The 14668-nt window shown below is 42.5% G+C and overlaps 1 protein-coding gene across 2 annotated transcripts in view; it reads left to right on the top strand.

The window, feature by feature from the left end:
• Positions 1 to 14668, top strand: part of RHBDF1 (rhomboid 5 homolog 1) — a 116986-nt gene that overhangs the window by 39745 nt on the left and 62573 nt on the right. For both annotated transcript variants that reach the window (XM_066576122.1, XM_066576121.1), the window contains exon 2: positions 7343 to 7481. In XM_066576122.1, coding sequence (XP_066432219.1) covers positions 7368 to 7481 — 114 coding nt within the window. In that variant the 5' untranslated portion in view covers positions 7343 to 7367. The remainder of the gene's footprint in view (positions 1 to 7342; positions 7482 to 14668) is intronic.

The following is a 14668-nucleotide window of genomic DNA, read 5'->3' as shown; positions in this document are numbered from 1 at the left end:
CTGGTTGTGGAGTGATCCTACAGAATTGCATCTACATTGCAAGCAGGACCAAGGTTCTGGGTGACATTGCCATTACCTGACAAGATCTGCTGGAGTACAGTATAAAGAATGCAGATGATATAAGGTCTCATTGTTATGTTAAGTATGGAATAAATCCGTAATAATGGTCACTCTAATAAGATCACATGTCATGAGCTGGGAGAGCGGTGGCCTTTGTGCCAGTCATATTTGCATAAGTGCTTTTTAAATTTGACTTTTTAAAGGGAACCTGTCATTGTGAGCATGGTGTCAGACCTGCAGGCTGCATATTGTAGAGCAGGAGGAGCTGAGAAGATTCATTTATAGCTTAACTTGTCATTCATTCATTGACGTTGGGCCGCCTGCACACAGGCGGGGCGGGTTCTGCATGCGGAATCCGGCCCCGGCAGCAGCGGTGTCTGCACGTACTTTCTTTCTTTTCTCTTCATCTGTACTGCAGATTGTCCGCACGGCTCGCCATTGTACATGCGCAGTACAGATTTAATTTTTTTTTAAACCCCCGCTTTTTCGATGATGCGAAATCCGTGACCTTTGAGGGTCCTGGATTGGACAGCTTCCATTGACTTCAATGGAAGCTGTCCATGCGGAATCTGCACTAAAATGGAGCATGCTGTGATTTTTTTTTTTTTCCATCCGTGAGTGGAAACTGCAGTTGGTTTCTGCTTGTGTGCAGGAAGAATCGCTTTTCCATAGCAATGCTATGGACAGTATTTGCTGTGGAACCCAGAGGCGGACATCCGCTGCAAATTCCGCACTGCAAATCCGCCCATGTGCAGGAGGCCTTACAGCTAATTTTGGGCCAAGGAGTCCAGTGGGTGGTGCTAATCAGTGACTGACAGCCCTCCATGTGACTATGCATAGAGGTAGCCGTCATTCACTGGTAGGCCCGCCCACTGGACTGCTAAGCCCCAAATCAGTATTGGATGAAATAAATAAAAGTCAAGTTCTAAAACTATAATCACATGCTGCCTGCAGATACAACCTCCTTCCCTGGAGGATCCCCTTTTTCGTGTTGCTCTATGAGTGTAACTATGTTGCAGTACATACAGCGATCGCCCCTGTTAGAGATGGGAGGGCTTGTGGGTGACCCTGGAGTCTCGCAGTGCAGGATATTTAACACTTCTTCATGTGACCCGAGTCTCCACAGACGCCATCTCTATGAATGTCCTGGAGAGACGCTCACATCTCTGGCATACCGCTCCACGCTACGTTGTGATGACTATAGAGGTCACTGTCTAGGACAGGATAGAAAATCCCGTCTAATGATAGACTTTGAGGAATACATGGCTTCTCTGGGAAAGACAAGCTGAGAACAGAAATAAAACACATGACATAAGCCACGCAGAATGCAACTACTGTGTCAACTTTCTTCTATCACCACAAGCTTCCACAACTTGTTTTCTTTTCACATGGCTGGGCTTGTGTGGTCTTCTTGCAACTGCAACATGATTTTGTGTCCTTGTCATCATTGGTTGTTGGAATCGTTTAGTCTTGAATGGGTTTAATCCTTCCAGCGCTGGCAGTGACACATCTTGTATGTTTCACTTTACAGAGTTGGTATTGTTTGAGGTTACCATCCAATCCTAACAGCGCAAATGTTAATATACCCAAATAATTTGGGGGAAATTACAGAAAACAAAATGATGCCATATAGTAAACTAGAAAATGCTGCTATATTAGTAATCCGTCCTCGCCGTCCCCCGTACAGTGATTTGTAGTCTTCTTACGAACACTGTCCTATATAAAGCATGGATGCTGTATACCTGAATGGTCCTCAGCTTTGCAATATAGTGTATATCAGAGGATGGCGTAGTGATTATTTAAACCGCCAAAGTCCTAACGATTTAGCCATCATGCAACCAGCATTCCTTTTTTAATCTGCATGGAGCATTCACAGAAAGATATCTCCCATGACCTGGACCATTTATCCCATGGACATATCTTCCACAGCCTCAGAAATGTTGTGCATGTGCATTTCCCCACACCTTTTTGCCATATAATAAATGAAACCTTATTTTGTTCCCTATTGTAGTACCATTTAAAGGTATATCTACACACATTTCAGATTTTACTGATGATTTTTGATAATGAAATCGCCATGAAGTTCACACAATCATTACTTATTGATTTCCCTCAATCAAATGGCTTGTCCTTTACAACACACTCCTCGCAGCGCAAGAAAACTCTGCGATACCGCTAAATGCTTTCAACGGGAGCGTTAGCCCCTTTGAAAACATAGGGAGTACATCGCAGACTTCTGCCACAGCCACACAGCCGCATTCATTGATGAATGGCTGTGCGCTGCCTGTGATTGGCTGAGCACTTAGCCAATCAGCACAGCCCTTTCTGGAGGCGGGGATTTTTAAAACCCTGCCTGCTGAAAAAGCTTCACAGCAGTGCTGGGGAGCAAGCCTGAGCGGCGGACAGGTCAGTATATAATTTTTTTTTTTTCACCAGCTATGGAGAATTTTTTAGGGAAAGGTTTATATTTTAAGCCCTTCCCGAAAGTCATCGCTGCTGGGGTTGGCTGCAACCCACTGCTTTCATTGGGGCTGCAGCAGCACTGACCCCATTGAAAGCAATGGGATAGCATCCTGGACTTCTGCCATAGCTATGACAGCTGTGGCGAAGGAAACCCCTACCACAGTTGTCACAGCTGTGGCAGAAGTCCGTGATGTACTCTCTTTGTTTTCAATGGCGCTAGTGCTACTGGCCCCATTGAAAACACTGAGCGATATTGCAGATTTTTTTCTCTGCGCTGCGAGGCTGGAGTGAAAAAACGCAAATGAGGATGAAACCATTAAAAATCATTGGTTTCATAATCATCGCACTCGCATCCCAGGAGAAAATATCGCTAGTGGGTAGGCACCCTTATAACGTTTTTTTTTTTAAATGTTCCCTGACTAGTAAACAAACACTTGTTTGATGTGTAAAGCGATGCCAGACAAAAAATGATGGCATTGCAAAGACATTTGTGGGAAGTGGAGAGTAAATATAGTTCACAGGATTGTGATGCCCTGACATAATGTTGTCCTAAGCTTCCTTATGTACTGTTCTAGCTCAGATCCAAGAGGGAGTTATTATGTTACTAATATTTCACATCAGGCCGTGTTATGTCGGCTTTCTTATAAGGCCGTGTTATGTCGGCGTTCTTCGGTTTTATCTTCAGCACCAGGAATTTTGTATATTCATATGTCAATGTTATAGTTCTGTATAAGTGAGCAAAAAGATTAATCTGTTCCCAATTTTATTCTGCATGCATACAACTGCGCACAGATTTATTCATACCCTTGTAACTTGAAGTCTTTTAAAGACTATTCACACCTTTGCAACCATTTTTTGTTGCTTAAATCCATGTCAAAAAATGAAATCCCTGCAGATAATTGCAATTAAAAATATCCAGCTGTTTTGAGCCTACAGCTCATATGCAGGCCTATGTGTCTCCATGGTTACAGACTACAAACAATTCCTGTGCAGTCTGATGTCGCAATTCTGCTGTCTTACATCTGTCCCCTTCTGCTTGCGAACCATCCAAATGTGCATTAACATGAAGTAGTGGATAGATGGAAGAGAGTAGGAATAGAAGATGGCTACACAGGTTTTGTTTATAAACTGAACAGACCCCATTAAATTCAACAGGGTCTATTCTGCGCCATTCAGTTTCTTTAATAAGGCAGATCCGTTTGACCAGTGGATCCCACAACAGAGCAGGAAAATGAACCCATAACACTAATGTGAATGTGTCCTAAGCTGTCACATCAGCACACTGATTGATCTGAAGGGAGATGCTTTCTGCAGATTGTTATATACAGTCATATGTAGGAACTGCAGAAGTCAAATGGGACAACATTTTTAATGAAACCTTGTAGCAAAAATGATTTTCAGCTTCAGTATAATGCAATAGCTATGCATTGCAGTACAGCCCTCCAGAGCTTGACAAGGGTCTTGGGTATACGTGTGGCTTGTAAAGTAGGGTCCCTATAGCTTCCACCTTATTACCGATAAGTGCCCTAAAATAACATATAACATGCAGTTAGAATGACAATCCTTATAATTCAGTCTACTGCTTGGATTTGTTTTCCACTAAGGTGACCATGTAATGTGTGTTCTGAGCCCCGGAGGTAGAATCTGAACCTCTTTTATGCCAGGACGGTGGTGAACCTCAGTGCCTCCATACTTACGTACCTGATACCGTTAAGAGCAATTCACCTCAACCCTAGAAGATCGAAATCAGCTCTACAGCTTTGTTTGTCTTTTCTAAGGTTCTTGTTCTCCGTTTTCCTTGACCTCCTTCCCAATCAATCCCATCTCCACCCCCCACTTCCAGATTTTCTTTCTCCCACTGCCTCTCACTTCTTCCTTGCTCTGGTTATACAGCCCATGGGACCTTCTGATCCACTTCCCGCCTCCTACACTCACAAGGACTTGGTTTCTTAGTGTTCTGGTTTCTAGCGTCTATAAAATGTCATTATATTGTATCCTGCTGTGGCCTTGTTCACTAAATAGTATAATGTCATGTAATATCAGCATCTTTTTAAGTTTGCAACCCATCAGGAGGTGTCGGGAAGTGAGTTGTGGCAGTTTAAAGATGTTAGTAGTCTATACTTTGAAGGTGTGTAAATAACCCACATACCCCAGAACTCGTCATTGGGAGAGCTGAACTCTTTCAACAGTTCAAGTTTGGCAACAAGATCAACCAGTTTTAAGGCAGATTAAGTAGAAGTTGTCCGAGTCGTGTACCAGCTTGTATACAATGTGTTCATTGTGAGGTAGGAAGGTGGATGCAACGCAGGAGTCGTCTTCTGAACACTCTTACGGGACGTGCTACATTTTCGAGTAGTTCCTGTCAAATGATCTATTGTTTCCTAGTGTAATGGCTTGAAGTAAAACAATTACTCTTGCTCTGCTGGAATAAGATAGGTCATGTTCTCTCCTGTTACAGGTGTACTTCTAATTCCTCCTTAGGAAATACAAAACGCCTTTGTGTATATGCACTGGGGATAACAAGTAATTAACAATTTCTCCAGTGCAATGTGCAGTATGTCATACACTGAACATCTGGTTGTACATTATAACATATGACATAATAATATATACTTTATATCACATATACATTCACAGAAGGATTTGAGGATCATGTTCTCTTTTTAACTGTAAGAAGAATTGAAGGTATAATGGTTTTAGGTTTATGTTTTTTTGAATGCTTTAATATGTTTTAGCCTTGTGTTCAGTTTGTAGGCTGAGACTTTTAACATATTTTTTACTTTATTACTTACCTTATGTTGACTATACAGCACATGCCTTCTATATACCTCCTTAGTACTGGTAATCTGCTCTTACTCTAGCTTCCACGGGTCTACATGAGGACTAGAACTATTTCAGTTCATTGGATAACTTGGATCTGACAATTCACCACCAGTTTTCTCATCTGCAGGCTGTATATCTAATTTTCAGTTATCTCTGAGCCGGTGAGAGGAGACTACTGCAATGATGTCTTCTACACACTGTTCACAGAGAAAACTGTAGATTCTGCTCTCTGTGAGGGTGCTGTCACATGTACCAGAATATTCTGCAACATACAGAAGATTTTAATACAGATTTTCCGCAGAATCTAGCCATTTGCAAATTTGCATTAAAATCTGCAAGTTACCTATGAAGATTTTGATGCATATTTTTCTGTGCAGCTGAATATTCTGCTGCGTGTTGCAGAATATTATAAGTGGGAAGATGGAACAGTACCTCTGCTGCGCCACCTATTGGAAGGCAGCATTCCTGCAAGTCAATGGCAGACTTTTTAAATAAGCCTTGTAACAATGACTGGGAATTGTGAGCCAAAGCCAGAATAAGCATGCACAGACTGCTGTTTCATTGTGATTGCTCCTCATCAGTGTGCACTAAGTTTCTGGCTTGGCTAGTGAGAGGCCAATTGCTGTGGATCAGGATGGGTATCGTTTCTCCTTAGGGAGAGTACCTAGAAGGTGTGAGGAGACTTATAAGGCCATCCGTGCTCCTCTGGGAAATATGCAAATAGGTAGATGGAACAATACATCTGCAGTATCACCTGTTGAAAGGCAGCATTTCCTGCAAGTCAGACTTTTTAAACAAGCCTTGTAACAATGACTGAGTATTGTGAGCCAAAGCCAGATACCATACACAGACATTGTTACAAGGCTTGTTTAAAAAGTTTGACATTAACTTGCAGGAATAGTGCCTTCCAATAAGTGGCACTGCATAGGTTTTTTTCCATCTTCCCATTTAAATATTTCGCAGAGGAGCATAGGTCTCCTCACACCTTCTAGGTACTCTCCCTATGGAGAAACAATACCTTTCCTGACTTGCATAATAAGAGTATGTGTGAAAGCACTCTAACATACACATAAATAACTGCATCTGGGGAAACAATTGAGAACTTCTGAGCAGTGGAGATGTGATTTCAGTAGCTGTGGGACAGAAAATCGCTCCTACAGCCACTTACCTGTGAGTCTCCCTCTCTCCTCCTCTTTCCTCCTCGCTTTTCATAGACCTTTGTGGACAATGTGAGTCATCACCCGCTTCCATTCCCTGTGTTACTTGACATGGGCATCACTTGACAACAGTCATTGGACAGCAAATTAAAAAGAAGTAAGACCCCTAGTGGCCAACACTTTAGAGGGTAAATAAATAAAGGGCACTTTTAATAGTTTTCACACTGACTATTATATACGCACAAGCTATTAAAAAAGTTTGTGAAAATGTAAAAGTCTTCTATCTGTGGAGGCGAGATGACCAGAGGCCAGAGCGGAAGAGAATAAGAATTCCACCTCCAGCATCTTATTTTTAACTTCAATTAACTTCTCACATAAGATAGAGTAAAAAGAGAACTCATATTAAAGGCTTGGATAAATGCCTTCAGGTCGTAGAAGATGAACTCGCTAAAATATATTACAAAGATTTTCCAATAAAGTTTGTTTGAGGACGGGATTAAAAATTCAGTTAGTCTAAGATCTGAACCTATATAATAAAAGTATGACGCACAGCCACATAACTGCAGCTGAGGCTGCTCAAATGATTGTTCACTTCTTCATTGCTACATCAATTGATTATACTCAGTGCTTGCGATGCAAACTAAAGTTTAGGGAAATGCAGATTTTATGTTTTGATCAGTTTGCCTAGTTTAGCCAAATATGTCGCATGTAAAAGCAGCACTTCGGCTTCCCTCCAATCAAATGAATTCCCCCTGCTTACTGATCTAATAAAATGACCAAGAAATATACTATTGATGATATCAACATTAATAATCCTTTTTTTCTTCTTTTGATCCTAGGCATAACAAGTATAAAGGAGCAAATATGACTGAAGTACGACGGGACAGTACAAGCAGTTTACAAAGGAAGAAGCCGCCATGGTTAAAATTAGAAATACCCTCTGTAACTACTACAAGCGAGGAGCCGACCTTTGTTCCGGTATGACATAATGCTGGTGATTAACTGTTTTTCTTAGATTGTGTTTACTTCACATCAATTGTCCCAGTTTAATTTACAGTATATGCTGGGAAAATATCCTGATACATACATTTAACCAAGGTCATGATGAATGCTATACGCTGACATGTCACCCATAGACCCATTGGAAAGAAAACATGTACACAGTGCAGTATATTTTTCAAACTACTAACAACCACTTGTCCGTGAGTGAGTGAGTTACATGCTCCGCCCCTGATCACATGACGGTGACGCCATCAAAGGTCCTTCATCGAGTGAGTTACATGCTCCGCCCCTGATCACATTGCGTCACCAGAAACACTGGTTTTATTATTATTTTTTTTTTTTTTACGTTTTAAATATTGTGCCGTTCACCAAGCAGCATAAATCATGCCATACTTTTAGGCCAGCTTCACATGCGTGATAAAATCGTGTGGGATTTGTGCCTTGCGAGACAGACAAATGTGAACCCCATTATTTTGAATAGGGTCCTACACCTGAGCGATGCTTTTTCCAATGACACTGTGATGCAACGCTGTGCAGGAAGCAAATCGTGACATGTTTTATCTGGCTGCGTTATCTCGTATCACAGCCCTGTTGTTTTCAATGGGTCCGGCATCAGCAGCACCAGCCTCATTGAAAACACTGGCAGAACTCCGCTATCCGCTACAGAGGATCCCTGCATCCCCAAAGTTATGCGTTTTCCCATGAAAACACCTTGGATCCGTGGGGATTTCATATGGATGGCGAATGTGATATGGGGGCGGGATTCGCGGCTCCATATCGTGCATGCCCGTGTGAAGTTAGCCTTATTTTGCAGGTCAGTACAGTTATGTCAGACTGTATTTTTTTACAGTTTAGTTTTTGTATCACTATATTCTGAAATCCATAGCTTTTAACTAGAGATGAGCGAACGTACTCGTTACGAGTACTTACGCACCCGAGTACCGCCATTTTCGAGTACTTCAGTACTTGCGCGCAAATATTCGGGGGGCGCCGGGGGGCGGGGAGAGGCGTGGCGGTGCGGGGGGTAGCAGCGGGGAACAGGGGGGAGCCCTCTCTCTCTCCCTCTCCCCCCCACTCCCCACTGCTATCCCCCGTGCCGCCACGGCGGCCCCCGAATTTTTTCGCCCGAGTACGGAAGTACTCGGAATTCGCGGTATTCGGGCGAAAAAGGGGCGTGGCCGAGCACGTTCGCTCATCTCTACTTTTAACATTTTTTCCTCAATGTGTGATAGCTTGATATTTTTCCAAGATGAGCTGTAGTTTTTATTGACTATGCAACGAAGACCAATTCTGGCATTTTTTGTCTTGTTTAGTAGTCTCTATATAAATAGTGTTAGTTTGGTAGTACATGGAGTCATTGATGATACTAATCATGTATACTCTTAGGGTGGCTTCACACGAGCGTGTGCCGTACATAGGTGCGCACAAAAGTGCGCACCCACGTATGTGCACAAACACGCGTGAATGCAAGTCCATGCCTATTGCCCTCAATGGGGCTGCAGCTGCTGCTGACGGCGCCATTGCAAGCAATTGGCTGCCAGCAACCCCTGCAGTGATTTTCGGGGAAGGGCTTTAAATATAAGCCCTTCACTTAAAATCATCCCGTTGTCACTGAACACTGTGACAGCACTGTCACAGTGATCAGTGCCAAGAGGACTCCCCGCGGGGAGTAAAGAATCCACTGCCACTTGTTTATCTCCGCGGGGAGTAAAGAATCCCCCGCCATAGCTGTCACAGCGGTCACAGCTGTGGCAGGGGATTTCTTCATCCCTGCGGGGAGTAAAGAATCCTCTGTCACAGCTGTGACAGCTGTGGCAGAGGATTGTGATGCTCTCCTATTGCTTTCAATGGGACCGGCACTTCTGCAGTCCCATTGAAAACAATGGGCTGCTGGCAAGCCCTGCAGGGATTTTCGGGGAAGGGCTTTAAATATAAGCTGTGACAGCTGTGGCAGGGGATTCTTTACTCCCCGCGGGGAGTCCTCTTGGCACTGATCACTGTGACAGTACTGTTACAGTGTTCAGTGACAAGGTGTCTCCCCGCTGGGGAATATTGATACGCACCACGGACCTATGGTGTATGCATGTCCTATGTTTTGCAGGTATGTGTGTTTGCATGCCTGTAAAACATGGACATGTGAGCACACTGTAGGGAACCAATGTTTCCAATAGGAGCGTGTTTTTGTGCGCACATTAACACGCTTGTCTAAAGCCACCCTTATTGTGTTCTGCTTTTTTTTTTACATAGTAAAGCAGTTGTTTATGTTAAAAAGGGTGTTTTCCATTTAATTATTTAAAAAAAATATTTTTAAACATTTTGTAATCTGTTTTTTATTTTTTATTTTTTCAGACCCCACTAGGAGACTAAGCCACATAATCTTTTGATTCTCATATAATACACTTCAGTATTTGAGTATTGCAGTGTATTATGTCTGTCAGTGTAATGCTGAAAGGCATGCTATTAGGCCCTGCTTCTGCCTTTACTAATCCCCTAACTGCCATGACAACCCATTGTCATCCCACAATCACCAGTGAGAGTGACTGCTCCTTTGTCAAACTCCTTGAATGCTGCGGTCTCTCTGGACCATTTGCTTCTAAGGCATTTATACAGCTGACATCAAAGTTAACTTGCAGCAGGGTATTAGCTGTATCTTAAAGGAGCTGCGCCATACATGTGTGACGGTTTGCAAGAGTGACTCAGTGGACAGCAGGAAGAGGATAATACATACATACATTTTGTTAACTGGATGCCGTGGCATGGGTTAATGTAGTCTACAATGCTATTTCATCTTTTTTTATGGTGTGCTGACGTATGTTGGCTCGGTAGAGGTCAAAAGGACAAAGGACACTTTTTTGGTCACTGTTGGATAATGTTGTCCTGTGGATATGCTTGGCATGTATCTTGTGAGAGTACAGTGTAAAGGTGAACGCACTTGAATGCCAATCACAGTAACTATATGTCTTCAATTTTGGCTTATAAAGTTTTTCTTTATATGTTGAATTTTTGAAATTTGCCTTTAGAACAGAAGTACAATGGATGTAAAAAGTCTACACACCCCTCTGAAAATGCCAGGTCTTTGTCATGTTAAGAAAACTCACAATGATGGATCATTTCAGATTTATTTCCACCCTCAATGTGGCCCGTTGTCTGTACAATTACATTAAAAAACACACTTAAATCTTTTAGGATAGAAAAATGAAAAAAAACTTAATGTAGTTGCATAAGTGTGAACACCCTCTTATATTTGGGGATGTGGTTGTGTTCAGAATTGACCGATCACATTTAATCTCATGATAAATGGTAGTCAGTAGAGATGAGCGAGTATACTCGCTAAGGCTAACTACTCGAGTGAGTAGTGCCTTAGTCGAGTATCTGCCCACTCGTGTCTAAAGATTCGGCTGCCGGTGCCGGTGACAGGTGAGTTGCGGCGGTGAGCAGGGGGGAGAGAGGGAGAGAGGGATCTCCCCTCCGTTCCTCCCCGCCCGCCACCAGCACCCGAATCTTTAGACACAAGCGCGCAGATACTCGACTAAGGCACTACTCGCTCGAGTAGTTAGCCTTAGCGAGTATACTCGCTCATCTCCAGTAGTCAGCACTCCACTGCTATTATTTACAGGGATTCTGATTTACCCCATATAAAGTTTAGCTTTTATAGTAGGATTTTCCTGACATTTTCTTAGTTGCATTTTCAGCAAAAGCCTAGAGAGCTTACAGCAGATCACAGGGATATCTGATTGTTGAAAGATATCCTCAGTCAGAAGAAAAATGTCAAAGGTGTTTTACCATGGAACACAGTGAAGGTGGTCATCAAGATATGGATTAAATTTGGCACAACAAGAACTGGACGTCCAGTTCTTTATAAAAAGACCAGAAGAAAATTGGTCCGGAAGGCTGCAAGAGGCCTACAGCAACATTAACCCCTTTATGACATGGTCTTTTTTTTTTTTTCCATCTTCATTTCCCCCCACCCTTAAAAAAATTATAACTCCTTTTATTTATCCATCGACGTCGCTGTATGAGGGCTTGTTTTTTTGTGGGCCGAGTTGTATTTTTCAATGGTGCTATTTAATGTACCATATAATGTACTTTTAAAAAATTCTAAGTGGAGTAAAATGAAAAAAAAAGCAACATTCCACCATCTTTCAGTGTGCCTTGTTTCTACGGCGCACAAACGGCAACAAAAGCAACATGATAACTTTATTCTATGGGTCGGTACGATTACTACGATACCAAACTTGTATAGTTTTTTATTACTACACTACTCTTTTTTTTCCAGACATTTAATTTTTTTCAATTCTTTTCTGCGGTCATCTTGTGCGCGCAATAACTTTTTTATTTTTCCGTCGATGTAGTTCAGTGATGGCTCATTTTTTGCGGGATGTCCTGTAGTTTGTGCGATAAATAATGTGCTACTTTGATAGATCGGACTTTTACCGACGCGGCGATAGCAAATATGTATTTTTATTTTATTATTTAGACTTTTTAATTATAGATATGGCAAAAGGGGGGTGATTTAAACTTTTAGTACTTTTTTTTTTTTATTGGTCTTCTTTTTTAACTTTACTTTTAAGTCCCCCTAAGGGGCTACAATATGCGATACTTTGATCGCTCCTGCAGTATGACGTCATACTGCATTCTGACAGGCAGCCTATCAAGCATTACGTCATACTGCATTCTGACAGGCAGCCTATCAAGCATTACGTCATACTGCATTTTGACAGGCAGCCTATCAAGCATTACGTCATACTGCATTCTGACAGGCAGCCTATCAAGCATTACGTCATACTGCATTCTGACAGGCAGCCTATCAAGCATTACGTCATACTGCATTCTGACAGGCAGCCTATCAAGCATTACGTCATACTGCATTCTGACAGGCAGCCTATCAAGCCACCCTCTCAAGGCAGCCCTGGCGCCTTTCAGAAGGCCCCTGGCAGCAATGACACCTGCACGGCTCCCCCAATATCACCGCAGGGGGGGGGGGCGTTCGGGGGGGCTTTAAATTCTGGTAGCGGCATTTAAAGGGTAAATAGCCGCAATCGGCCGAACGATTGCGAAAGAAAACATCCAAGCCCGGCTATATTTTGCCAAAACCAACATCAAGTCTGCCAAAAGTATGCAGGAGAACGTCTTATGGTCTGGTGAGACCAAGGGGGACTTTTTGGTCATAATTCCAAAATTTATGTGTGGCACAGAGCCAACACTGTGTATCGCCAAAAGAACACCAGTTCGCAGTTCAAGCCGCGAATAGGGAAACAGGTGCGTCTACACCTGAATTAAAGCATGCGGATTTGATTTGTGGATCTTTGGATGCAAGAATCAAATCACAGCATGCTCCATTTCAGTAAGCAGGGTCCTCGGCCGCGGGGTCGGATTCCGCTGCGGGCTCCCGCATGGGGAATCCGACCTGCCTATGGACATGAGGCCTTAGTCAAGGTGGAGGGAATTATGAGCAGTTCAAAATATCAGTCCATTTTAGCACAAAACCTTCAGGCCTCTGTTCAAGAGCTGAAAATGAAAAGGAATTTCACCTTTCAGCAATGATCTAAGGCATACCTCCAAATCAGCAAAAGAATGGCTTCGCCACAAGAAGATCAAAGTTTTGGAATGGCCCAGCCAGAACCCAGATCTGAATCCCATTGAAGATCTGTGAGTGACCTGAAGAGTGCACACGAGATGCCCTCACAGCCTGACAGATTTGGAGCGCTTTTGCAAGGAGGTGTGGGCAAAGATTGCCAAGTCAAGATGTGCCATGCTGATAGACACCTACCTCTAAAGACTGAATGTTGCCAGAAAGTCAAAGGGTACATCAACAAATTATTAGTTTTAGGGTGTTCATATTTTCCCAACCTTATTATTTTAGTTTGTTTTGCAATGGGATTGTACAGATAACGGGTCTCATTGAAGGTGGAAATAAATTTGAAATGATTCATCTTTGTCGGATTTTGTAACATGACAAAAATATGGCATTTTCCCAGGGGTGTGCACATTTTTTATATCCACTGTATGTATATTATTATGGCTTTCTGATAATATATATTTCCATTGTTCCGGCCTTGTCTTAGTTTTTGAAATTTCAATAAACGCCTACTGAAATGTAATAAATCCAGCAGGGGTGTGTGGACTTTTTACATCCACTGTATACATACCATAGATGCAGAAAAGGCTATTGGAATGGGGTCTGTGATGGTGGGCTGTCCATATCAGGTCTTTTCCTTCATGGATAGTGGGACCCTGTCTAAAGGCCCATTTACACTGAACAATTATTGTTCAAAAAATTGTTTAAATGAGTGAAATTCAAATCGTTCCATCTAAACAGCCAAGAACTTAACGACGAATGATGAATCATTCACTTTTCATTCATCTTCCATTTTATGTAGGGCTAAAAATGTTGGATCGTTCACCAATCATACAGTTTAAATAGCGCTCATTCAGCCCTTCTCATTCACTTATACAGCGAATGTTAACAACTGAACAACTTCTTATTTGAATGAGTTAATGATGTATCTGCCTGTATAAACAATCTCTGACATCGTTCACACGTTCAAACAATATATCATTGGGTGTAAACGGACCCCAAACCTCCCTCTGCATGGGGAACTCCACGTTAGCAAAGACAAGAAGCAGAAAGTATCCAGAGGGCCCTTTTGTTCAGCAAGAAATGGGTTAAAGAATCACCAAATCCCAGGCTGCCATGTAAGAAGGAGGGCATATTGACCTCAACCAGCATCGGGAAAGGGGGTGGGGGGAGATTTTGATTTTGCCATGTCATCATTTTTTCTCCATGGCCCCCTCTGGTCCTGTTTTGTATTACCAAAGAGCAGTGCAGTCTGGGTGCATTGAAGGCCACTAATGTATCGAAGGCTACTGATGTATTTTGCCACAGTAAGCAGAACTTGCATAATCGTGAATAGGAACTTGTCAGGAGATAAAAGGTTAATATGCAGTTTTGGATAGGTGCCAAATGTTTTTCATTGGATATCCCCTTTATTGGGGTTTTCCTTCTCCTGAATATTCTCCTCCTCCTAAGTATAGTCCATCAATAATAGATTGGTGGGGTCAGGCTTCTATTGCTGCCACCGAACAGCAGGTTGAAGGGTCACAGGATTTGGGTAAGGGATGAGCTGCAGTACCATGCATAGCTGCTATAAAGCGTACCGAGT

This window comes from Eleutherodactylus coqui, chromosome 8 (genome assembly GCF_035609145.1).
Source record: "Eleutherodactylus coqui strain aEleCoq1 chromosome 8, aEleCoq1.hap1, whole genome shotgun sequence".
Lineage (NCBI taxonomy): Eukaryota > Metazoa > Chordata > Amphibia > Anura > Eleutherodactylidae > Eleutherodactylus > Eleutherodactylus coqui.
Note: the sequence above shows the minus strand (reverse complement) of the source record. Positions and strands in the feature narration are given on the sequence as shown.